Source organism: Rhagoletis zephyria, unplaced genomic scaffold, assembly GCF_001687245.7.
Source record: "Rhagoletis zephyria isolate East Lansing unplaced genomic scaffold, Rhagoletis_zephyria_1.1 Rzeph_scaffold_05929, whole genome shotgun sequence".
NCBI classification, from domain to species: domain Eukaryota; kingdom Metazoa; phylum Arthropoda; class Insecta; order Diptera; family Tephritidae; genus Rhagoletis; species Rhagoletis zephyria.
This window is the reverse complement of record NW_016163012.1, coordinates 3,562-30,980: the sequence shown is the minus strand read 5'-3', so window position 1 is coordinate 30,980 and position 27,419 is coordinate 3,562. Positions and strand designations below refer to the sequence as shown.

General features: G+C 36.3%; 3 protein-coding genes across 3 annotated transcripts in view; all 3 read right to left on the bottom strand.

Moving 5' to 3' along the window:
* Nucleotides 1-8,818: 8,818 nt before the first annotated feature.
* LOC108372622 (UDP-glucuronosyltransferase 2B14-like) lies at nt 8,819-12,245 on the bottom strand. The gene is made up of 6 exons (XM_017628352.1): nt 12,195-12,245; nt 10,531-10,692; nt 10,364-10,460; nt 9,844-10,302; nt 9,300-9,778; nt 8,819-9,216 (listed from the first exon to the last, which is right to left on the bottom strand). Exons 1-6 carry the CDS (start codon nt 12,195-12,197, stop codon nt 8,824-8,826), a joined length of 1,593 nt encoding a protein of 530 aa, XP_017483841.1. The 5' UTR covers nt 12,198-12,245; the 3' UTR covers nt 8,819-8,823.
* A 5,647-nt stretch (nt 12,246-17,892) lies between these two features.
* LOC108372621 (UDP-glucuronosyltransferase 2B20-like) lies at nt 17,893-23,821 on the bottom strand. Its single transcript, XM_017628351.1, has 7 exons — nt 23,804-23,821; nt 21,826-21,876; nt 19,628-19,789; nt 19,449-19,545; nt 18,925-19,383; nt 18,356-18,834; nt 17,893-18,285 (listed from the first exon to the last, which is right to left on the bottom strand). Exons 1-7 carry the CDS (start codon nt 23,819-23,821, stop codon nt 17,893-17,895), a joined length of 1,659 nt encoding a protein of 552 aa, XP_017483840.1.
* Nucleotides 23,822-26,807: 2,986 nt separating this feature from the next.
* LOC108372620 (UDP-glucuronosyltransferase 2B1-like) overlaps nt 26,808-27,419 on the bottom strand; it is a gene marked incomplete at its 5' end in the record, with an annotated part of 2,221 nt that continues 1,609 nt past the window's right edge. Inside the window, one exon of the mRNA XM_017628350.1 lies at nt 26,808-27,200. Within this exon, the coding sequence (XP_017483839.1) occupies nt 26,808-27,200 (393 nt within the window). The remainder of the gene's footprint in view (nt 27,201-27,419) is intronic.

The window sequence follows — 27,419 nt, the reverse complement described above, 5'->3', positions numbered from 1 at the left end:
TGAAAACCTTAGTAGGCAAATATCTCGAACAAATGGCGCGTAAGAAGAAAACTAAGAATGCAGTTTATCTACATTTGAATACTACTTCATGGCCTGACATATCTTTTTTTGGCAAATTTTTACGTTACTACAAATATTCTACCACACGTTTCTAGCGATCTACTACTGTTTTTATTAAAAATCTACCACTAATTTGGTTTCTGAAGTGACAACACTGCTGCAAACATAAAGTGTATTAAGAGTGCGAATATTATGAGGGAGAGGGTAAATATCAAAAATATGCTGTTGTGTTCTAACCTTTTCCACATCGCGAAGTTGGCTGAGAATTCATCCACAATATCATTCGGCCATTTGTTTTCAAAAGTTTGCATCGTTTCAAGCATTTATTTTGCATTGAGTTCAGTGCGGGACAAAAATCGATCGACATTCATTCACTGCTGCCTCGAGTTGGCATGCATTTGCTCAGCTGTGTGCTTGTACCATTAATTTGTTTAGTTTGGTGTTGAAAGATTTTTTGCAATTCCCAGAACGATGTTGTTGTAATTGATATTAACGTTGTTGTCGTTGAGCACCCCAGCCTTGAATAATCGGCGGCTGAAGGGGCAAATGTACCCAGTAAACACATAATTGCACAATTATTACACAATCTTCGCGCGATTTGTTGAGCACTTTCGGAATTTTCAAATTAATGACTGTATCTGCTGCATTCGGATGATTGTGAAATTTCTGTGTAGCTTTATTTTTTTCCTTTTATTTTGTTGATTTTTGGTTGATTTTCGCTTTTAGTGATAAATTATTGTTATACTTATGTATCTATATGTATAAATACATACATAAGTATGATAAGAACCTACAATTACATTCCATACACTCGAATATGACGAAAATTTTGCGATTACATGCTGGAGTGAACAAAAAAATTGGAAAAATAAAATTAAATAATTGAATTGCACAAAAAATTGCGCTATTCCGCGGACGCATATGCGGTCAATAATTGCACAATTCCGTGCGTGGGTATTTAATTTATTATAGATCATCGCAATGCAAACGTTTTGAAAAGTACCAATGTTTAACAATTTATACTTTTGAGATCTGAGAGATTTTCACTCTTTAAACGAGTCATTTCAGCATGCTACTGTGGCTGCTTTCGTCACTCGCGCGCACTGCCGTACGCAGTGATCCTAAATTTACTGGTCTTCACCATGCAAATCAACTTCAAAAAGTTCAACTGTTAATAGCTAAGTTAACTTTAGGACAATCATGACCATCATATATATAGAAATGTTAAGCCTGTTTCTTTAGCTTTAAAACGGCGTTAAGATGAAGTCTCTACGATGAGCAGAACCCGAGATATAACAATTTGAAAAAGTACATACTTAATTAGTCAGAATCACAAAGAAAATCCAAACTTTGACAGATCCTACTTACATATATCCGAAGAAAAAAGTGAAGCCAATCGAAAATGTGACACAAAATTTGATGTCTGATATGAATATATGCATATGTTATATATATTTTATTATAGAATAATAGTAGTGTTAGAATTGTAATATATTATTTGATTATTTATAGGGTAGCAATTTTAAAATCTTTTGTGCCTTTCCAATATCTGAATTTTGTTTTATTTTACTAAGCTCGTAAATTAAACTATATCTCGGGGTCCCGGGATTCCGACGGCTTGATCCCGGGAGTGCGGGACTCAAAAAGTGCTCGGGACTAGATGCCCTAAGCAGCATACATGATAGCCGCATTTGCCCTCCCTGCCTTAAAAAGACAAAACAAGACAACTCCTTTACCGGCTGTCGAAAGCGGCTTTAAAGTCGACAAATAGTTAGTGAGTGCCGATCCTCTTCTCGCGGCTTCTTTCCATGATTTGAATACCTGGTCTATTGGGGACTTACCAGGCCTAAATCAGTTCGTTGACCCTGGGCTTTTGCAACTCACACAGCACGCTCGATAAGGTCTTATAGGCTAGAATAACTTTTGTATTTATATATACATATCGTCGTTTAAGGTACAAAACCGCGTATCGTCATTCTGCAAAACCGCGTAACTGACATTGGCTGCCAAAAATTGGATTTGCTCACACAAGCTCTTGGCTCAATCCCTATCCAGAAATGCGATTGCTTTATAAAACAAGTAATTTTTAGCAAAAAAAAACCGACTTAAAAAAAATATATATATATCTATATATTTCATGATCCAATGATCGGATCTAAACCAAATTAGTATGGGACCACCTCTGAGACACTACCTTTCCGTTGCAAAAAGAATTATTGACGTGGTGCAAAGTTATGCGGTAACATACATCAAACAAAAAAAAATTTTCCGACGAACTGATAACCTCCTCCTTTTTTGGAAGTCGGTTAAAAAGAGAACCATTTTGAAATATGAGTGTTATTACCCTCCAGATAATAATTTCTAAAACTTCACATACGCGGTTTTGCATTTTGTTGATACGCGGTTTTGCACTTTAAACGACGATATTTATGTAGCTTTTCTGCTTGAGCGATTCTGACGTAAAATAATTTGGAATTGGCACGCAACGCTTTCAAACAAAAAAGATTTCAAATATCTCATAAAATTTAGCCGCTTTTATTTTTTATAGAAACTTCATAGTTAAAACATGAAAATAATCACCATTCCTATACTGCGCCACCACTAACGAATTTGTTGATTCCTTCGGACTACGACACGCTGGGGGCTTTGAATGGCCTACTAATAAAACAATAATACTTAAGTCGGCATTTATTTAAGTTTATCATCAAATGTGCCTTCTCATTAAGAATAGTTTGTTTAAAAAGATCTGCTAACATAAACATATTTGATAGCAAAGAAAGATTAGCCTACCACTATATTATTGTTTAGATATAAATTTAAATATTATCGCATGAATATTACTAGAATATAACATGCGTTGGTTAAACAAGTGGATTTTGCGTTTGTTTTCGAGGAACAAATTTATTTTGGGGTGAATTATGCTCAAATTGTTACCATCCACCACCACCACCATAAAAAAACTCATGTCGACAGTAGTATCTGCTATATTTAGTACAGTGAAACTATGTACGAAAAAACATAGGATTTTACGAATGGTGGCCTAGACTTGCCGCAGAGAATGTAAAACCTGAAAGCGAGGCATAGGCATTTTACGACCTCAATCAAAGCATGCATTCATGTATGTCAAAGATGACAAATTTTAAATAATAAATATGTAGGAGAAAATGAAAATGCAAAAGAAATTTTGGAAGATTAGGCAAAACACGAAGAAAGCCAAGTTCAAAAGTATCGTCAAAATGTCTTTGATTGACTTTTAGCAGAGATACTTAAATGGAGCAATATTGAAGCCGAAGTGTAGAGAAATACATTTAATTCTCCTACGACAGTCGGGTCTACGGGTCTACGTAACCGAAACGACCCATATTCATATCTGGCCAAAAACAGCCAGCTACAACGGAAATATATTATATGAATATTTTAATTCCCAAGAAAACTCTATTAGGACATGATTTCCAATAAATTAATATAATAATTAATTATTTCAAACGTTTTTTTTTTCAAAAAAAATTTAATAAAAAAAATTCGAAGTATTCATAAGTCGAAGTTTACGGCCCTTAGAAGTTTGTTTGACAAAAAAAAAACGAAAATGGGCATTTAATTTATTTTGTTATTGTACTTTTCGTTTACTACTTCCACCTTTCATCCTTCTTAAAAGCCAACGCATTGACAGAACAGACACTCCGACAGCGGCTGCCACAGCAGCCATGACCAGAGCAGCCACATCCAGTAAGTAGAATTGGTACCATTTTAAATCCATACCAGCAGCGCGCAAATGACTAGCGCCATTGTGGCGTATCACATAGTCGATCCAATAGAGTACCAGTAGAGTGTAAGTCTACGAAAATCCAAAGCAACGGAATATCCAGAAAATTCAGCTTTAGCAGATTTATTTGCTGGTGAAGCAACGGACTCGAGTTAGAAAGAAATTGCAGTGTTTGAATAAAAGATATATTTTTAGGTCTTTTATTTCAATTTACCTGATCGAAGAAGAACGGCATACCCAATACGGGTACGCCATGGTAGACGGATTCCTAATTCGTAGTTTGATTTTACTCCGGCTTTGCTATTAACTGCAACGAATGATAAGTAAATGCCCGGCAGCAGTATGAGTTGGGTTAAGACATAAAAAAAAAAACTCACTATGCTTCCAGTAATCGAACTCCGGCTCAATGAGTATCTCAGTGTAGTTGCTCCCCAGTTTGAGTGGCTCTAGTGTGTGTGCGGTGATCATGGTGACCTAATGATGGATTAACCATAAATGGGGTTAGCGTCATATAAATGCTGTGTGAGCGCATGACTGCTTTTACCTGATGGCCATGTTTCACCAGCTCGCTAATAACTGTTCGATGCATCTGGTAGTGACTTCTGGCCGGAAATATGAAAACTGCAAGTATTTTAGCGGCATCCGTAGTAGGTGCTTGAGACAGCAGTCCAGCCAACGCCAAGAGACCTATGACAATTTTTGAGACCTAAAAGGTTTAGTCAAGATGAGTTTATAATAAAGGCTTATTGTAGAAGCGCCTATAATAAAATATGCCAGCAGAATTGCGTTTGTAAATGGTCTCAGCTGTGAAACTTTTAAAATTTTCGGTTGTTTTAATTCGAAAGCTCATATACCCTAGAAAGCACAGTTCCTCAAACCCTAATGGAATCTTTAAGCTTTTCGTAGAAATGGTGTAGAATTCTTGAAAATCAATATTTTTCGATCGGAAAACTCTGGTTCTCTTCAGGAGACTTTCAATAATAATACCCAGTTATTTATTTAACCATATTTTAATACTAACGATGTTTTTTGTGGATTTTTGGCGGACCTATAAATTACAGTTGCCATGAAAAAATGGTTAAATAAACAATTGGGATTTATTACAGGGAATCCTCTGCAGATGAAAATGGTTTTCCGATAGAAAAATATTGCTTTCTTAAAATTCTATACCATTTCCGATCCTAGGGGGTGAGCGCATAATAATTCCCACTTTACTTTTTCAAATGCATTTTTGGACCACCCCAATGACATACTTATATATTTTCGTGGCGGTTTATTTCAATATCAAAAGTGATTTGTAAACGATTTTCAACAAATTTTTTATTCAAATGTAATTTACATTAAATGACAAAACGTCGAAATAAGAACGTCAAAGTCAGAAAAATGTTTTTTTTTTTTTGCTTCATCATGTCAAATCTTGTCTAATTGAATCCGCATATTCATATTAGGAATACCATTCAAGGAAAAAATTCCGAAGCAAAATTTGCCTTAGTATTTTTTTCGATGCCTAAGTCCTAAGGACTTGGTCCAAAAGAATCGCTACTAAAATTACTTGGTATCGAACGAAAAGTATCGAGTATATACTTACTCGTATCGCTTCATCCTTACCTAATCTTACTGCATTGTTTGTGCACTGAATTCGTCGCTTACGAAATTTATGTAAACAACTCCCCATTCGATAATTTTTTTTTAAGGGTATCGAGTCATCTTTTTCGTATCCCTCTCCGTATTCGAATTCATCTTGATATATGTTCGTCTTCATATTTATCGTCGTTGTCGTAATCGAATTCGTCTTCCTATTCGTATTCGGTTGGTCTACGTGTTCACATTCAACTTCGTCTTCGTATTACACTTTGTATGCGCTCGAAGTGTTACCAATTAAAAAAGCTATAATTTTGTATATTTTTTTTTTTATTATTTTATTATTTCATCATAAAGACTAGTCAAGATTTTAAAAAAGTGTATTACTGTTCGATGTAAGCCGCCTTTATCGCGGTTAATTGCAGCATCGAAGCTGTCCTTCACACAGGCTGCACGCATATGGTCTGTTGGTTAGTGATGTTCCGATACCAGTTCTTAGAATTATATACTCGAGTACATCTACCAAGTCCCGAGTATTTTTTGTACTTCGATACGAGTGTGCAAGTATTTCTGGGGTATCGAGTACAAAGTGGAAGTATTTACTTGTTTGCTAAATTTAGGAAAATCAACTAAAACTTGGTCTGTGTTGTAGTTTTTGAAAAAAAAAAAAAACGAATCAAGATGTGAAACACTCGATTTTTCTAGGGTTAAAACTAAATGAACGCTTGAAAATAGAAAACAAAAGTCGTAATTAGGGCAGGATGTGGAGCCAGCGTGTGATCTTTGGAAGCATCGTTTTGGAACAGAAGACTCAAACACAAGTAAGTGCTTAAACTAAGCACTTAAGCAAGTAAGTTTCAGCACTTACAAGCAATCCCATTTCAAAATAAGAAAATATCAAAAGACATTTTTCCGCTCTTCGTAATCCTTTCTTCACCGTATATGGCTATATTGTAAACGTTGAACTGAAATTTCTTGTCAGAGTACTTTCGAGTATAAGTAGAATCGAGTATTCCCTAGCGATACTTTAAGGAGCATCGAGTATTCTGTTCGATGCTTTCAATGAGTACAGGCATCGAGTACATGGTGGTATCGGACGAACACTAGGCACATGCGCAACACTCGGCATTCAAAATGCTCTATCAAATACTTGTTCATTCGTACACGTATTTTCATGATTTACCAATACTGGCTACATACATACGTTGAGCTTTTTATGCCATAAATAACTTGCTTGTTTTCTAGTTCGTCGATTTACATTTCGCCGCGCTTTCCGTCTATTCTCTTACGTGTTTCTTTTTTAATTTCGCTTTTAAGTAACCGCCGGCACTCTACTATCGCACTTGTTCACAAATTCAAGTTGTGAAATTCTCTTGAATTTACTATTACGCGGCTCCGATCTGACTTCTGACCCGTAAGGATGACTGTTAAATGGTTACTTTTTTATTGATTCATTTCATTTTTGAATTTCATTCGATAGTTCATGTATGTATATGAGAAAGATAGTAAACTACCCTGCAGTACGGGGGAGTGACTACAGGATTGCTGAATCGGTAGCTACCTGATAAACACCGTCAATTACCGACCGACTACTTGCAGTGTATTTCATCGATTACTTTTACAGGGCAATGTCCTAGGCGGTAGTCACCATCGGCTCTCTCTGCACTACCGGGAGTTACTAAAGTAGTCACTGGCGTGATTTATGGGCGCCCTCTGTCGTAGTTTTTCGCTATTCTGCTTACGACTGGTTCGACTCTGCACTACCATGTGCACTACCACGGGTTAATAGAGTAGCTACTTACCTAGGAGTCAGTACAGGTGCGGTTCAAAAGAAGCGATTGACTCCAGCAGTACTGTAGAGTGAACACTGAATGAATACAAACATTCGTAAGGAAATACAGATAAATATATGTAAATGCAAATCAGCACAGGGCTGTATTAGTTGGGATGACCTCGGGTTGCATGTTTGCGATTTATGACCTTACAAGTATGACTAGTCTTAACGACGAAATGGTGCTCTTAAAAAAAAAAAAATAGACAAAATTATAGCACTTTTTTTTGGTAACACTTCGAGCACCTACCTCTGTATTTATATGTATGTATGTATGTATATACCCTCAGTTAAAACATAATCGTAAAAGTGTCATCACCATTCTTATTCAGCAGAAACAAAGGTGCACATATACTTTTCTAAACTAATTAATTTAACTTCGTTTAGCTTTGGCAGCTTGGGCCCACCACACTCTGAAAACTATCAATGTCCTACTATTAAATCTAAATACTTCAGTCGGCATTTATTTAAGTTGAGAATTGTATAATCAATTTTTCGCACACTTCTAGTATTCTAGATTACTTTTTATTGCTGATATTAATGATCGAAATATCGCTGAACTAAAAATACCTTCTCGTTACACATATGTACATAGTTGTAATGCATGGTACACAATTTCGGAAGCATTTAAACATATTCGATTACAAAGTCCGAAAAGTCAAAGTCAATGGAAACTAAAGATTAAATTTAGACCTACACTAAAGTATGTATCTACCAATAAACGAAGGGTATTGTTTATACTACCTACGAGTATCTTATCGAGGCAAAGTATTAATGTTATGGGCCTTATGAACCGTCTCTACATACATATCTAACTATTTTTATTATAGCCTAGCACTTCCAAAAACTTTTTGTTCCAAATTTCAAATAGATTAAGTGTGACGCCACCTACATTGAGGGGAAAAAATATTAAAATCAATCAGAAACGTAATTCATCTTACTATAAACGTCAACGAAACTACGGTAAACTTAATAATGCGCATATTGAAATGACCGCGTTTCTTTCTAAAAAGCAACCGTGACGTGTTGTAAGTTAAGAGGTCATTCATCTAGGAATCTGGCCTCAAGTGTCCTATGCCGCTTCTGTGACGCTGTGAAGGAGACATAATTACATCTCCTTCTGTTTCTCGAATAAGGGAGAAGCGCATATGGCATCTCAGGCCAGGAGACGTGCTCCGGGTTCCATTCTCAAATTTATAGAGTCTCTTGGCCTAGCTGTGGTAATGTGAAGAGCTAAGGGTACAATAGACCTATTGGTCGCTAAGCTTCATTTATCTTATCTACATATCTATCAATCTAAAGCAGCACCGTGTTTTTGCTCCGTTGTCCGCCTGTTCGTTGCAATTATATCCCTCATGGCCCGGCACCTAGCACATGTGTGTGTATGGGTTTGATTTTAATACGTTGAGATGCAGCGTTTTATTTATTATGCTTGACCTCCGCTCGTTAGCAGAGCATTACCACAGCCGTCAACCAAATCTAATTAATTCACGCATGTATGGATAAATAAAACTTTTTCTAATTACTGTTATATTTATTATTGAATGTTTCTTTGACAAGAACGAGCCCATCCGTGTAATTTATTTCCCTATTGTACTTTTTGTTTACTCTCTCCACCTCTTAACCTCCTCAAAAGCCAACGCAGTGACAGAACAGAAGCTGCGACTGTTGCTACCGCAAAAGCCAAAACCAGAGCAGCTACATCGAGCAAATAGAACTGGTACCATGTCAAATCCATGCCAGCAGCGCGCAGATGTCGCGCACCATTGTGGCGTATGACATAGTCGATCCAATAGCGCAACGTCTCGCGAGGACCAGTTGGACGGTCGCGGAAAATTTGCGAGAACCGTTTAGAAGTGTCACGATATTTGGGATTGAAAAGCACCGCCTCCAGAGCATTCTTCAAATCGTCATGTGTGAGCGTACGGAAATCCAAAGTAACTGCATATCCAGCCATTTCAGCTTTCTTCGTGTTTAATCGCTGGTGAAGAAAAGATAATAAGTAAAAAGAAATATTCAGCTATATACATATAGTTTGGTATTTTGTGCTCATATTCAGTTCACCTGATCGAATACGAAAGGCATGCCCACCACCGGGACACCATGATATACGGCTTCTTGTAAGCCAAAGAGTCCTCCATGGGAGATAAAAGCGCGCATGTTAGGGTGTGCTAAGATATCATTCTGTGGCAACCAGTCCTTAATCATAACATTAGCTGGTAAATTTGGTATGCTGTCGTTTTCGAATTTCCATAAAATGCGTTGCTTCAACTGGCGGAAGACATTGAGAAATATGTCTAGCTTTTCTGCTGGCATGTCCTTGGACTTAACTTGTGTACCAAAGCTGAAGTAAATAGCACCATGTTCCGCGTCATCTAAGAATTTCTGTAAATCGGTAGGAAGTGGCTTTGTTGGATAGATATGTAGGCCACCAATATAAACCATGTTGTCCATTTTGGGCATCGCGTTCGATAAAGGCGCGTAACTATTGATCACCATAGCAGAATGATTCTTCTCCATCGCCGAAACACTGGGGAATTTAACTGTTTAAAGTTATAAACAAATGTCGGGAATTCTCTTTTTGTCACTCATAAATATAACCTCTTACTTGGCAAATGTCCAAAGTATTTCTGTACAAGCGCATCCATTGCCGGAAAATACTCGAATTCACGAAACAAATCAAGGCGAAGTGAGCAAAAGCTATTCACAGCGCGTTCCAAAAAGTTCATGCGATCAGAAAATGGTAAAAATTCCGTAAGTACATACGACCACGGTGTCACATAGCCGAACATTTGACTAAAGTAACTTTGGTGCGCAAATGTGGCGGAACTGACAACGGGTATTTTATAGATGTGAGCCAAGGCGAGAAAGGGTTCTTGATGCAACTGTTCTACCAGCAGCAAATCGTAAACGCCTTCAGTTTGTTTAGCATTAATAATTTCCTGAACTTTTGGTTGCTTTAGCGCATGTTCATTACCGATCACAGTTACATACTTTAGGAGTTCGAAATAAAACGATAGGCTAAGTTTTAGTTCGAATACAGATTTTATTCCGGTTTTTTCAATTACTGAAAGGAGAAAGGTTTATATTAATTTTAATTGTAAATGTTTGAATAGGTCATAAAATACTAAGCTGCGTGCTATCAATCTCTGGTTCAATGAGTATCTCTGTGTAGTTGCTACCCAATTTGAGTGGTTCCAGCGTAATTGCGGTTATCATAGTGATCTAATGGTGAATTGACCCCGAAGGCGTTTAAATTCATACAATAAAATATAAAAGGTAACGCTGCTCTTACCTGATGGCCATGTTTCACCAACTCGCTAATCAGAGCTCCATGCATTTGGAAGTGGCTTCTGGCCGGATATGTGTAGACTGCAAGTATTCTGGCGCCATCTATTAAAGGTGCTTGAGCCGACAGCACAGCGAATGCGATAATGCCAACGAGAATCCTTGTATACTGGATGGGATATAGCAGAAAAAAGGTTGAAGTTCTAACGCTCATATAGTAGATAGATATGTATGTACATTAGAGTGGTCCAATTTTTGTATGGGGGAAAAAATGTCTTCCTAGAAACCGGGGCACTGGCAAAAATATTGGTGATTTTTATAAAATGCTACTGTTGCCATGACAACTGAAGCTTGTAATATTTTTTAGATAATTTAAATTTGAAATATCTTTATGTTGCTTAACCAATTGTTTGATTAATATACCCGTATGCACACAATACTTCTAGAGTAAAATATGAGCAACATAAGCATCCGCGAAATTTATATTTATAAACGTATAGTTTGGTACCAGCACCTCTTTCGGCAAGAGGAAAAATTTTAGAAGGTGCCCCAAACCCTATCTCGAAAAAAATTTGTTGGACCACTCTAATGTATATATGCAATTTATAATACCTGATTTAAGATGGCAATAAATTAAAAAACTCAAATCATAATATTTGAAGATTGTCGATATCTGTATTGTTATCGGCATAATTAGATGGTTTACAAGCACTTCCATCAAAAAAGCAATAAATTTATGAAACGGTACACCTGTACGATATGATTAAGACCTTAGTATACGATTCTGAATTTCTCGTACATTTACTTAGGCAGAGAAAGAGAGAAAATAAGGGCACGCGCACTCAAAAATCCGAGTGGTTTTCAATATTTGTCTTTTTTGACCTGAAAATAGCCCATGCAGAGAACAGAATAACACCCGCGGCCATTATTTCCCGTACTGTTTGCAGGTCAAAAAATAACAAAAAAATATAACCCCTTCCCTGTGAAGGTCATTTGAAAAACCCAGGCAAGTTTTTTATCCAACGAAAATATTTTTCCTGAATTCTCCATCCCGAAGGGCCTTAAAATGCTCGAGATATTAAAATTTTTCACAAGAAATTTAAATTACCATGCTGTGCGTCGTAAACAAATTTTAACTATACGCACCTCTTTGTGTTCGTACATTCTAATGAAATTTAAAATAATTTTTATTTGAGTTTGACAAAGATATGATTTTTTTTTAATTTACTTCTTTATTAATTTAATTTCCTTTTAAGTTTTAAATTTTATTGTTTCGAAGAGATAAATATTTTTTATTTAATTTCGTTCAATTCTTCAGCTTTTTTGTATCTTTTATTATTAAATTTTGTTAATTTGATTTTCTTTTAATTTTTTAACTAAAACATATTTCTTTTATAATTCAGTTCATTTTTATAAATGCATTGCTAAAAGACAAACGGAGTTAGTCAAACGCTCATCGTTAGCAGTTCTTTCAGTTCGCCTTTCGAAAAACAGAAAAGAGCTTTCAAGATAGTTGCCAGAATTGACAATTGTCCAGCCCCAGGTGAAGAAGGACTTGCCCTTACTGGGCATGCCCGATTCGCGGCGGTTGGCACAAATGATACTCCTACTAAAACATTCGCGGAAAATTGCATATTTAGTAAAATCACAACCACGTAAAAGTGCAATTACCATTCTTATTTTGCACCGCTCTCACTTCACTTATTCACAATTTTTACTTTTTTCTGCTTAGCCTGCTTAGTCTGCTCCAGGCCACAACGCGTTGGGAACTTTGTGCGCCGTTCTACCTAAACTTGAATTTAGCGATCACTATTTATTTAATGAAGAAATTTTGTAATCGATTTGCTTGCTTTACGTTGATAAACTATAAGATAAGATTTCTTTGGTTGCTGTTATCAAAGATCGATAATGCTTTTCTGTTATTTAACTAAGAGTTTTCATTGCAAACCAGTCAGTGAACATCCTAGCAGCTCAACTGAGCCAAAATCAATTTTTCCAAGAACTCAGGCAATATTGGCCATTGTAACTCTTGAAGACCTAGCATTTAGAGCATTTAGAGCAGCATTCTATGTGTGGACGGTGGTGGCCATCGGCCTGCTCGCGGGCAAAGCTTTGTATACATTTGGTATAGATAGCTTGTTAACACCAGGACAATTTGTCTAAATCGGGACATATCCTGGAAAACCAGGACGTCTGTCAGCCCTATTCGAATTGAAATCATTTAAAGTGAACTTCCTATTAAAAGTAATTTTGAAATGAAATTTATGTATAGAATTTTTTTACTATTTAAACACTGCAGATGGAAATGACCTCATTATTGCTATTCAAAATAATTTATTGGCTTCTGTGTACAATGATGTGTACACTCATGTTAAAATGAATAACACTTTTATTTTTTTATTAATTAGTTTTTTATTTCTATACCAAAATATTGTTAAAAACAAGTACCTACTCTGGCGTTTTAAAGTATTATCTGTTAATTACATTCATAATTTAGCTTTGAACCAAAATGTACTGAAAAGTACTGATTTTTTTAATTTCGCGCATAAAGAATCTGGCAACCCTACCAAGAAGGAACCCGGTAGGTATAACAATGGCTTCATTAACACGACTCATTTAGCCAATGCACGGGAAAGCTTTTCATCCTGTGGGACAGCGAGGATTCTTGGCCCTCCTATAATTGAAAACGCTCATCTGTGCTCTAGAGTTTCTTTGTAAGGACCTTTATTGGCTTACATGGCACATCGGACCAATGCTGAGGTTGCAAAATCATAGAAGAATATAACGCACGCTTGGCACAGATGTCACGGTGGAAACAAGACCATCGGTAGTATTCCATATGGAATCACAGCGCTACTATTCTTAACATATGAGTGAGGAGGATTCCGCTCTTTAGTCGTTTCAATTTAAACTAAAAATGTTTACTTTACAGACTGCTCTTGATTTTTAACGTTATTTTTGTATTGGCCAACGCAAAAAATCTTATTAGGTGCAAGCGGGCATTTGCTAGTACTTTTATAAAAAAGTAAAAAAAAATGTATTATGAAAAAAACACTGTATTCTGAGTATATATATTTACAGATAGGTAAAGGTTTAGAAAGCGCCATGTCCCTTTTCCAGTAGCCCCAAAATCTCTATACCAATTTCCAGGGCACTACCACAAATACTTCCAGAGATATACAGAATGAAAAATTCGATATGTGTGGGTGATGCCACGCTCCCTTAAAATATCGAAAGTCTGCAGTAGGTGTCCAAAATTTCAAAAAATCGCTACAGCCGTTCGCGAGATCACCTCTTATAAAAAGAAGGAGCTTCTCTTTATATAATTAGTGTAGGTAACACAGAGCAACACCGATTTTGATGCGGCAAATGTTGAAGCTGATTTTGATAAACTTTTTTGTGCTGATTAAGAATCCGTAAGTATAAAATTTCCCTCAGCTCCAGAATTTAAAAAAATTTGATAAAAGTGTCAAAAAATCGCGTGTTTCGCAATATTAGAGAAACTCTAGCAATGAAACGAACGGCGATAGAACCTTCCACTTAGACTTAAATTAAAGCTAGAACCACAGACTACTATCCCTGAAAGTACCGACTATAGGTGAACTTAGGGTCAAGGTGTAGGAATGGTTTTTTTTCAGGGATTGAAGTTAGAGGTTCAAGGCTTAATTTAAGCCTAAGTGGAAGGTTTTATCACCCTTTGCTTGATTGCATTAGGTACTCAAACTTACCAAAATCAGTTATTCCTGTTCAACAAATTACTATAAGTGCCCACCAGGCAAAGGTGCATTAATTTGCAAGGATAGAGATCGAGAGCTCTAGCTTTAATTTAAGTCTAAGTGAAAGGTTCTATGACTCGGTTCTATTCTACGCATATCTTTAATAAGGGTATCAAATTTCAAGCAAATCGGACCATAAATACGAGTTTTTGGAATAGATCGGTATCTGGTCCATCTATCAGAAAAAATATCCTACTTTTTCGAGTTTTCCACTTAGAATTTTCTAATTTTCCATTCGAATGTCATTCCCAAGGAATTGCACACAAAATTTCATATAAAAAAATCAATTTTAGATTTTTCCAATTTTCGAAATTTTTTGCCAAATCGGCCCAAACGTTCTAAATTTATGAATTGCTATATATTTTTCTGTATTCTGACAAATTTTACAAGAGAGCGAAAGAGCGGATTTTCTTTGAAGGCATTGCTTTGGGAGGCTGTATTTTCTCTAGCTATTATTTTACAACTATGTTGTTATGTAAATCTCGATGCCTGGAGTTCAGGGCTACCAAAGCTCATTTTTGCCACAACAGCGATTTAGGCGGTTTCGCAACTGGTCGATGGGCGGTTTTGCAAAAACATCGACGATATCTGTATTTTTAATTAAGTTTTGACAAGTTCTAACTTCGCCAATAATAAAAAATTTACTAGGGGGGTACAAACTGAAAAGACACCGTATACTTGTGGGCATCCCTGAAGAGAAAATAAGAATCACTGCTGTTTTTTGACGGGCTATTGTAGGTTAAGCGCTCACCTAGGAATCTGGCCAAGCGATCTATGTCGCTTCTGTGACACTGCCAAGGAGACACCACTACATCTCCTTTTGGATTGTGTTGTTGTTTCACGCAGAAGCGAGAAGAGCCGTCAAACAAATCTACCTCATCTACTGCTATTTATGCATGTATGGATAAACAAAAAACATATTTTTACTACTTATATACATATGTATATATATTTGTTTGGACCAGTTGGACGGTCGCGGAAAATTTGCGAGAACCGTTTAGAAGTGTCGCGATATTTGGGATTGAAAAGCACCGCCTCCAGAGCATTCTTCAAATCGTCATGTGTGAGCGTACGGAAATCCAAAGTAACTGCATATCCAGCCATTTCAGCTTTCTTCGTGTTTAATCACTGGGGAAGAAAAGAACATTAGTAAAAAGAAATTAGTACCTATATATTGGTATTTTGTGCTCATATTCAGTTCACCTGATCGAATACGAAAGGCATGCCCGCCATCGGGACACCATGATACACGGCTTCTTGTGAGCCAAAGAGTCCTCCATGGGAGATAAAAGCGCGCATGTTAGGGTGTGCTAAGATATCATTCTGTGTCAACCAGTCCTTAATCATAACATTAGCTGGTAAATTTGGTATGCTGTCGTTTTCGAATTTCCATAAAATGCGTTGCTTCAACTGGCGGAAGACATTGAGAAATATGTCTAGCTTTTCTGCTGGCATTTCCTTGGACTTAACCAATGTACCAAAGCTGAAGTAAATAGCACCATGTTCTGCGTCATCTAAGAATTTCTGTAAATCGGTGGGAAGTGGATTTGTTGGATAGATATGTAGGCCCCCAATATAAACCATGTTGTCCATTTTGGGCATCACGTTCGCTAAAGGCGCGTAACTATTGATCAACATGGCAGAAGGTTTTTTCTCCATCGCCGAAACACTACAAATTTTTTCCTTTTTGACTTAATTTTTGAATTTTATTGTTTTAAAAATAAAAATATTTTTTTATTGTAATTCCTTTAATTTTTATAAACTTATTTCATAATTTTTTTCAATTAATTTTTCTTTTACATTTTAGTTTTAATTTTAGTTTCACGAAGATAGATGTGATTAATTGAATAAATTTTTTAGAAAGCTTATTGCTAATTGACAAACAGATCAGAGAAAGAGGGAAGCTTCCTCGAATCGTAACTTCCGTTCACGGATCGGACACCATTCAAAAGGAAATTACGTAATACGTCAATCTTATAAGCTGAATCGGATAAAGGGTACGTTCACGTATGTCATAATAACGCGTAATATGATATCGTATGTGATGATGTGAGTACAGGTGAAGAAGGACTTGCTTTTACTCGGCATGTCTAATTGGCGGCAATTGACACAAATGATAATCCTACTAAAACATTCGCAGCTCTCAATTTTGTATGAAAATTTTATATTTAGTAAAATCACAAGCACGGAAAAGTTCAGTTACCATTTTGTATTTCTTTCTACTTATTCACTTATCCACAAATTTTACTTTTTATGTTTGGAATATCTTAGGCCTCAACGACTCGTGTTGCGAACTTTGTGCACCGTTCTACCTAAACTTGACTTTAGCAAGCACTATTTATTAAAAAAAAAATTTCGCAATGGAATTGTCAATTGTCGAAGCCATAAGATAAGATTTCTTTTGTTGTCCTTATTAAAGATGGATAGTGCTTTTCTCTTAACTATTTCGTCGTTTAAAGTACAAAACCGCGGATCAAGATAATGCAAAACCGCACATGTGAGCAGGGCCGTAGCCAGGATTTTTTTCGGAGGGGGCAGGGGCGGTTGTGGCAAAATTTTTTTTTGGTTTCACTTTTATTTCAACATATTTTTTCGTAAACAAGCAGTAGACCAATCTTCGTGGAAGAGAGAACGCGGAAAGCAAAAACAAGCTAGCTATGTAAAAGTTCCTCTTTCAAAACTCGCTATTTAATTTTTTATAAATAAAATTTGCAAAAACTACCATACTGCGATTTTGTTTTTTAATGCTATTAGGCTCTTATTTATCCAAATTTTGAGATAATAAAAAAAAGATACAATTTAGATTTTACTTGTTGGTGTAGACGGCTAGGCTTTTTTTCAGCCAACCCATTCGCGAAATATTTATTAACAAATTAAATTTCATACAAAATAGATTTCACCCCCAAACCCCTACCTGCGTACGCCCCTGGGATGAGTACTTCAAGATTCAGTGCAAGATAGGTGCAAAGGAAAATTCGGTTAAATATTTGGTAGTTCAGCAGCTTTTTGTATTATGTCTTAGATTTAAGTACTCCTATTACCACTAGACTTAAAAAAAAAAAAACCAACCAAATATAAAAACACATTTTATTAAAATAAGCAGAAATATATACATATGTACTTAAATATGTACAGTACTTATTTTTCTTCTATCGCGCCATTTGTTCGAGATATCTGCCTACTAAAATGTTTTCTTTTTTATTGCCATAGAAGATATATATGTACATATATCTTTGTCATAAAAAAGATCTTATTTCTAATTTTTGCAATAAGTGTTGTTGTCTGTAGAAATATTGTTTTTTATGCAACTTCACAGGCGTATTCTCGAATCTCATGATGAACAGACCCTCCTGACATAGACCTTTAAAACGAATACACCTGTGGCCCCACGCAACGTCAGCGTTTGTTACGCTCAATTCTACCTACATGCCGACTAGCCTACGTTAATCCAATATTTATTCCTTCGGAAATTGAAACTTATCTTAAGCTAAGTAATACAAAATGTTGTAAAATTTATTTATACACTTAAAAACGATATTCAACAACAACACTTTATTAACTAACTATTTGTTTAATGTTCACAATCCATTTAATTACTGCACTTTTTGTTTACTTTTCCCACCACTTATCCTTCGTAAAATCCAACGCAGCGATAATATACAAACTCCGACTGCCGCTGCAACCACGGCCGCAACCAGAGCAGCAACATCCAGTAAGTAGAACTGATACCATTTCAATTCCATGCCAGCGGCACGCAAATGACGTGCACCATTGTGACGTACAACATAGTCGATCCAATAGAGCAATGTCTCGCGGGGACCCATTGGACGATCGCGGAAAATGCGCGAGAACCGTTTGGCAGTATCCAGATATTTAGGATTATAGAGTAACTCCTCCAGACCTTGTTTCAAATCTTCGCGTGTGAACGTACGAAAATCCAAATAAAGGCCACGGCCAGCAGTCTGAGCTTGCAAAAGATTTAATTGCTGGCGAAAGAAAGAAAAATATTAAGACAATGGAAATTACGAAAAAGTTTTTGTTTAATTTCCAACTCACCTGATCGAAAAAGAAAGGCATACCCAAAACTGGCACTCCATGGTACACAGATTCCTGTGAACCAAAAAGTCCGCCGTGAGTGATGAAAACACGTACATTAGGGTGTGCTAAAATATCATTTTGTGGCATCCACTTTTTCGTCATAACATTGGCTGGTAAATTTGGTATGCTGTCATTTTCGAATTTCCACAAGACGCGTTGCTTTAGCTGACGGAAAACATCGATAAACATTCGTAGTTTTTCTAGTGGCATGTCTTTGCCCTGAACTTGGGTACCAAAGCTAAAGTAAATGGCGCCATGCTCTGCCTCATCCAGAAATTTCTGTAAATCGGTGGGTAGTGGCTTCGGTGGATAGATATGCAAGCCACCAACATTAATAATGCTATCGATTGTCGGTGCCGCCGGGGCTAAGGGTGTGTGGTTATTTATGAATATGGCAGACAGATTCTTCTCCATAGCCGAACTGCTAGGGAATTTAACTGTAATAAATATTTTAAAACAAGGAATAATAAGTTTTCGTTTAACAGTAATTTGAGTATATTTTTAATAAAAATTTGAAAATTCCTTACTTGGCAAATGTCCAAAGTATTTCTGCACAAGCGCATCTACTTTTGGAAAGTAATCAAATTCGCGTTGTAGATCCATGCGCAGTGAGTAGTAGGCATTGGTGCATCGTTCCCAAAAGTTCATGCGCTCAGTTAGTGGTAAAAACCCAGAAGGGACGTACGACCAAGGCGAAATTATGCCAAACATCTGACTCATGTAGTTTTGTTGCGCATATGTGGCAGAGCTGACAACGGGTATTTTATAGATGTGAGCCAAGGCGAGAAAGGCTTCTTGGTTTAACTGTTCTACCAGCAGCAAATCGTAGACGCCTTCAGTTTGTTTAGCATTGATAATTGCTTGCACCTTCGGCACATTTAGCGTATGTTCCGATACCATCAAACCCATCATTTCAGTCATTTTCATTATAAAAGACGGACTCATTTCCATTTCATAAACGGAATTTGTGTCGCCCTGATCTTTACCTGCATTGAGAGAGTAACAACAACAATTTAAGAAAATAAAAATTTCCCTTACCATTCAAACTTACCAAGGTCCCTATAGTTGAACTCGGGCTCAATGAGTATCTCTGTGTAGTTGCTACCAAGTTTGAGCGGAGCAAGTGTGAGTGCGGTTATCATGGTGACCTTATGGTGGATTCAAAATAAATGGATTAATTTCATATGTATGTACATATGTAAAAATCTGTGTGGGAAAGACGGCTCTTACCTGATGGCCATGTTTCACCAACTCGCTAATCAGAGTTCGATGCATCTGGTAGTGACTTGCGGCCGGAAATACATAGACTGCGAGTATTTTTGCGCCATTAGTGGTGGGTGCTTGAGACAGCAGTCCAGCCAATGCTAACATGAAAACGAGAATTTTTGAACTCTACAAATAAAAAGTCGGGTTTGAGTAATTAAGTTTATACTTATGCACCATATCGACATTGTTAATTATTATCGGTTAATTGAGAATGTTTTAGTCAATTATATTTCTAATTTGTATTTCACTTAAATATGAGAATTCAATTTTCTCGCTTCGTTTCTTGCTTCATGCAAATTATATTTGCACGAATATTTTTGGGAGTTCCTTGTCATATTAAATGTGGGGAAAAGCGGTAGTAGAAGCTGCGTTCCAAGCTTTCCCATGGTCATAGATTATAAGACATTCAACCCAATTCTTAACAGTATCGGGGAGTTTGTTCTAAGAGAATTTGTACCTCCCGAAATCCTCTAATAATTAACTCCCAGGGAGTAGCATTTTCGCCAATAATTTGGAAGGAGGAAATTCGAACTGCGAAAAAGCTGTTTGACATTTTTTTGGCAGCTCAACTTCGCCATTTAATATAAAAAACCCTCAGAGAATTTTTATTCATGATAGGAGGAATGAGAAAAGAGAGATAACTCCCAGGCAGTTTCTGTTGAGATTCGGCCTGATTTACTTTGCCAAAGTATTCTCCTGTGTAGTTTACAGGAGTGAGCTTGACTACCTACTTTACGGTGATATGCAATGCCTCATAGCACGAACACAATGAAAACGACAAGCTACGGACCACTGCTGTCAAATTATTTTTCCACGTATTCTTATGTAGATATTTATTTTGGCGACGACTGTGGTTGTGGCCAGATTAGATTTCTAGTTTTCCAGCGATAGATAAGGTTCTTCAAACTTATATAACTTCATGTCGCCATCGGCAAAGCGCTTAGATAATGAAGACAACAAATTGGAAGCTATAGCCCGTAGCTTGTTGTTTTCAATGTGTTCAGCACTTCAGGCTTGAGAATCACATGCAACGCTGTCGTCGGACATGTGCGCATTACTCCCGTAATGCATACCTAAGCTAGACGTCGAAGTATCGCTAGAGACTGTATCCCTCTAGCCAAATTACATCTGAAGGCAAAAGCCACCTAAACGCAGGTAATTACTGGTTTTACTATCATTGTGTACACTCATATCAGGATCTTGGCTACACTTCCAAACTTGCACAAAATTATTGTCTTCGTAGCTTTTGATGTGTGGTCAGATCATTGTGTACACTCTTCATTTTGCGATTCAGCAAGTGTGAGAATGAGTTTTAACTGTCAAAATTGTGTACACTTCTCTTCCGTAAAAGAGAGTGAGTTTTGCTCTCCCTGTACACCACATTTCTCACAGTTAAAGAATCCAGCCCCAGGGTTAGAAAACAGCACTTCAACTCAGTGGAAGCATTGACCATAGGTGAAAATTCGACCATTTATAAGATTTATTTCTTTTTAAAAATTGCATGTTTCAGAACAAGTTTTGTTACCATTCCTATACATATATGTAATCCTTGTGGCAAGTTATAGCTTACAATTTCCTTTCTATTCTCGATAAAAAAAAGACATTCGAGAAAACTCACTCACACTCAAGGCATAATCGTCGAACTGTTGTGTATATTTTTTTAAAGCAACACAAATTTCACGAAACTAGATGAACAGAAATAAGCTCAAAATCCATTTTATTGAATACAAAGATTTCGATTTTTTACCCATTTCTGTACATATTTACCATTCTTGTTAATCCCTGCCAAAAATATTTTTCGATTCTTCCAAATATTTCTGTATCGATTAATGCCACCGTTCACTGAAAACTATAATTTTGCACTAAAACCATAATACTTTACGTGCCTTCTATTTAATTTCTAATAAATTTTTCGAGTTCTTGCTTATCAGTGTGTTAGGATAAGATTTTCATTGTAAAATTATTTGGTAGAAGCGCAAATCATCTTTGATTAAAGGTGCTATCATAGCGATAACAACTGCAAAGTATTGGAATTTCACTTTCATATAGCTTCTCAATGGTATATATATGTACATACATACGTACTTATGCATGTAGATTATCGTTATGCCATTTACTTATGTCATTCCTAATGATAATATTTATGACATATTGACGCTTACACTTTTGTTAATTGTTTGGCCGAACTTCTCCTCCAATTTGCGGTGTGCGTCCTATAAGGCAAAGGTGGAGGGAAAATATAAAGAAAAATATGAGGATGAGGATACCGATAAAGGTAAAGATGAAGAAGAGGAAGAAAGATTATAAAGAGATAGATAGACACAGATACCCAATCTGGGAACTATTTTGGGATTTTAGAGATTTTCGGGTATCTCGGAATTTATCGATATAGCAATCGATATTTTTGTCAATTTTCTTATCGATATTTTTATCGATTTTGTTATCGATATTTTTACCGATTTTCTAACGATATTTTAAACGATTTTGCTATCGATATTGTTATTTGTTTTGTTATCGATATTGTTATGGGTTTTGTTGTCGATTATTTATCGATTCTGTTAAAAGTTATTTATCGATTTTTTTGTCGATATTTTTATTGATTTTCTAACGATATTTTAAACGATTTTTTTTATCGATTATTTATCGATTTCGTTAGCAATTATTTATCGATTTGTTTGTCGATTTTGTATCGCTATTGTTATCGAATTTGCTATCGATTATTTAATGAACTTCTTATGGATAATTTTATCGATTTTGTTATCGATATTGTTATAGATTTTTTATCGATTATTAATCGATTTTGTTATCAATTATTTATCGATGTATTATCGGTTAATTATTGATTTTGTTATAATTTATTTATCGATTTGTTTATCAATTATTTATCGATTTTGTTATCGATGTTTTAATCAAATTTGTTAAAGATATCTTTATCGACATTTTTATCGATTTTTTAATCGTTTTTCGTTATCCCTTTTGTTATCGATTATTTATTGATTTTGTCATCGATATTTTTATCGTTCTTCTAATCGATTTTTATACCAATAGTATTATCGATTTTACTATCGAAATCGAATTTGTCATCGATTTTGTTATCGGTTTCGTTATCGATGTTTTGTTGGATGTTACTATCGATTTTGTTAAAAATAAAGATAAAGGGAAACAGGATAACATAAATTTTATTTGAACGAACAGCGGTAGAATTAGGGATCTAGATAGAAAAAAGAGAAAAAATATAACCTTAATCAAAAGTAGATGTGTGTATATATCAAATCCGATTTTTTTTTTGTACATCCGATTTTGATTTGTACTCGGTACAAATCACTTTATTCAGTTTACAACCATAAAAAATATAGTTTGAGCAATTTTGAAAAGTTCGAAATTTTACAGGAGTTATTTTTATTAACTATTTTTTGATGAATTCAGTAATTATTTATTATCCACTGATTCATAGCATGTATCTCGCTGATTTTTTTCATGATAATAGTTAATTAGACACGTTTTAGCCTGATTTTTTTTTTAATTTTTAAATAATCATTATTTTGTACAACGTTTTTATTTTTTGAAATTTGTTGTAAACCGAATAAAGTGATTTGTGCGAAAAAATCTTGACCGTCCAATTTTGGGTGACCCACTTGAGAGATTTTCACTCATACCAAACGCATCCCTAGGTCAACAGCGCATTGTTTGGGTTAGAAAGTAAAAAACTTTGTGAAACCCTTTTTAACATTCTTATTGGAACTTTACGTAAAGTTCGTTAATGTTGAAAGGCAGACGTACCATTGACAAAGTTTATAGTAAAATAGTAAAGATAAGATTTGTTTTCGTAAGAATATAATGAATGTATGATTGTTCTTATCTCGCGAAGTTTTATTTTATTTTATTTGATGACTTTCACAAAAATATCAATTTCACTTTTATAACCATAGCTTCACAACGGCATACATTACCTTATTATATGAACGAAATGACCCAAAACTAAACGTGCAAACGTACGCTAGACAAATTTGTAGTAAAATAGTAAATATTAGATTTGTTTACTTGCGTAATAATTCTATGATTGTACTTATCTCGCGAAGTTTTATTTTATTTTATTTGATGACTTTCACAAAAATAAAAATTTCACTTTTTTATCCATACCTTCACAACGGCATACATATGTAACTACATAGGTACATTAACCTTAGAATACTAACTTATGTACATACATAGGTATGTACATATCTGAATTTAATTGTGGCTCATTTGGGCATACTTGGCACTGTATGGCAAAAAGTGATAGTAGAAGTTTTCTTCCAAGGATTCTCTTGAAGGAGCTTTGCGGGTGGAAGGCCCAGTTAACTGAGTACAAATCAAAAAATGTTTTTTTTTGAAGAAGTAAGTATGTAGGTTTAAATACATTACAAAGATGTATCAGGTATAGAAATAAAATAGCTATCCAAGAAATGCGATGGACGGGGCAAGGAAAGGTAAACGTGAAGCCTTGCGACGTCTACTACAGTTGCCACGGAAAGGAGCGCAAATTCGGTGTTGGATTTGTGGTAGGAGAGAGACTCCGCCGACGAGTCAAATCCGAAGCAAAGCGAGATTATGAAAGATCTCGCTCATATGCGCCCATGCCCAGATGGAAGAGAAGGATGAGGCGTCCAAGGATCACTTCTATGGGAAGGGATCTTTGGCGCCACTATCGGAAAATTCAGCCTCCACGATGAAACGTCCGATAATGGACTGAGACTGATTGACTTCGCCGGGGCCCGAAACACAGTAGTATGCAGTACTAGGTTTCAGCATGAAAAGATCCATTAAGCCACATGGCTGTCTCCAGATCGAAAAACGAGAAACCAAATCGATCATGTTGTGATAGACGTGTTTCCACTGACTTAGACATACGCACACTCCGAGAACCAAACATCGACTCGGACCACTATTTTGCTGCAGCCAGGATAAGCACCCGCCTCCGTGCAGCAAAAAATGTGCGCCCAAAAATGCAAGGAAAGCTTAACTAGAAAAGCTTTAGTCACAAGCGACGGCTAATACATTCGCTCGGCTAGACTCCCACACCTGCTTTAACAGAGCACTATTCAACAAACCGAAAATGCGAGCAGTAGAAAAACATTTTCCGGCCCGAAAGAACGACTGGTATGATGAGGAGTGTCAAAAACCTGCAGATAAAATAGATGTCGCCTACAGGGCCACGCTACGATTGGGCGCAACGCGAGTCAAATGGGACCGTCATTGGGAACTGAAGACGGAAGCGATATATATTTGCCGCGATAAGAGGAGAAAGGCTGAAATACGTGAGTGCGTAGAGCTCAAAATGTTGCTCCACAGGAAAAACGGCCGGAAATTTTACCATAGAGTTAGGCGACTTACTGAAAGTTTCATGACCAGGGCAAACTCCTCTAAGAAAAACCCTGGCGACCTAGTGACCGATGTCCAGAATGTACTTAAATTATGGAAGGAACACCTTTCCATCCTATCGAATGGCAACAGCACTGAAAGTAGTGGATAAGACAATGGAGTCGATGTCCCACCGTCACTTACGACACAGTTATGAATCCCCCAATAATTTCTTGAAGCTCTTTCATTTGACATCCATCGTTAATATTTCATATAACTTGGGTATAAAATAGTTCAATTAGGCTTCTCAAATAGGTGGCAATCCTATTCAAAATATTTCCAAACTACTATTTTCGTAAACCTATTTTGTATGACACCCCCACTCTTTCGTTGGGAAAACATTAATTTTTCAAATAATGTTTATATTCGTTTATTCATTGGATATATTTGTTCGGGTATGCACCGGATTGGTTGACGTGTTATCTCTGCCTTGTGGACGACGATTTGTCGGAGAACATTCTGCGTATTTATTTGGCCATGACTTCTCGGATTTAATGTATCTTTATCACATCTAATATATTATTTACAGTTTGGGAATCTTACTAGTAAGATAGTTTAGATTCTTTACGAGAACTAAAAGAATTTTTTTTCCTTTGAATCGAAAGTGTTGAAAACCTTAAAATGTATTGTACTTAAAAAATAAATGTATGCTCGTTTTCCACTCTGAATGTGCATATAATAAAACCACGATGCTGCTTTTATTTTCAGATATTTACATCATTATTCTCAGTACCAGGGTCATTAGGGCAGCATTTTCCAGTTTAGAGAAGCTCTACATCTGCCTTCGCTTAATATAATTGCTCAAAGAAAACCCGTTATTTCCCCCTTAATCCCCAGAAAGACAAGCTCTTGGACTCATGGTATGCTTGGCTATATGGAAATCTTAGGGACAATGGCACCCACACCGAAACCTGCAACTACTAATTACTGCATACCATCTAGTATATTCACTAAAAACAACAAAAATACCATACCAACTCGACAGGATTAGTACAACACAAATGCAACACTATCAAGGCGTATTAATACAGAAGGCTCTAAACTTGACGGAAAGGTTGGTGGAGAAGTCTTCTACCTAGAGCTGGAACTAAAAATATCTCTTCGGTTTCTTGGCAACTCTAGTGATACTTTGCGAAAGTGCTGGCTATTCAGGAGGCTACTCTGCATCAGGTCAAAAGATCTAAGGTCAAAAGACATATATTTATCTTCTGACAGTATAGCAGCCCTGAAACTCTAGACTCATGCATACACAATACGAAGTCTCTCACTGAATGCCACATATCTCAAAACAAGATTTCCCAGCGGTATAGAATACAACGCAACGGTGCCTGGACACCGAGATATTGAGCGAAACTGCAAAGCTGACTAATTGGCAAGCAACAGCACGAATACCCCAAGTCTTCCGGAGAAGGACATGCTTGGTGATTTGGGACTGGGTCTACCCTTGGTACGAAAAAAAAACGGGAAAATATATGTATAAAACATAAATACTTCAAGCATATCTGAATCGGTTCTCAAGTCAAAGGCAACATCAAATCGGGCTTCTCTCAACTGTAAAATTAAAAGTATTTTCAAAATACGGTAAAACCAAATAAACATATTTTTTTTCATCTTACAAAATATGTATTTGAATATAAGTAGCTATTTTATTAAGAAAAAAGGTGTAAATCATAACCTATCGCAATCCTTCTTCGTTACATGTTCGATGCCCTCACGCAACTCGATTCAATATTTTATTTTATGCTTACTGCACTTTTTGTTTACACTTGCCACCCCTTATCTTTTGCAAGATCCAGCGTATTGCAAAAACAGAAACTGCGAATGCTACCAAAACCGCGACCAGAACTAGGGCAGCAACATCCAGTAAATAGAATTGGTACCACTTCAAATCCATGCCAGCAGCGCGCAAATGACGCGCTCCATTGTGACGTATCACATAGTCGATCCAATAGATTAAAGTCTCGCGCGGACCTATGGGACGATCGCGGAAAATGCGCGAGAACCGTTTAGCAGTATCCCGGTATTTGGGATTGAAGAGCACCTCATTCAGAGCGCTCGTGAAATCATCATGAGTGAGCGTATGGTTATCCAAAGTAACGGCAAATCCAGCAGTCTCGGCTTTCTTCAGATTTAATCGCTGGTGAAGAAAAGAAGATTAGTAACAAGTAATTTTTAGCAAAAAAAAACCGACTTCAACTCCCATATAAAAAAAATATATATATATACATCGCATGATCCACTGATCGGATCTCAACCAGATTAGTATGGGACCACCTCTGAGACACTACCTTTCCGATGCAAAAAGAAATCGGTTGACGTGGTCCAAAGTTATGCGGTAACATACATAAAAAAAAAA

Excerpts from the sequence above, each read along its gene's own strand:
- LOC108372622 (XM_017628352.1), bottom strand. Across the intron at positions 10,461-10,530 it reads TGGTGAAACATGGCCATCAG|ATCACTATGATAACCGCAAT; the intron begins GTAAGAGCAGCG and ends ATTCACCATTAG. Across the intron at positions 10,303-10,363 it reads GATTGATAGCACGCAGCTTA|TAATTGAAAAAACCGGAATA; the intron begins GTATTTTATGAC and ends TTCTCCTTTCAG.
- LOC108372621 (XM_017628351.1), bottom strand. Across the intron at positions 19,790-21,825 it reads GCCAAACAATTAACAAAAGT|AGTTCAAAAATTCTCGTTTT; the intron begins GTAAGCGTCAAT and ends TTTTATTTGTAG. Across the intron at positions 18,286-18,355 it reads TGCCTTTCTTTTTCGATCAG|CAATTAAATCTTTTGCAAGC; the intron begins GTGAGTTGGAAA and ends TTCTTTCGCCAG.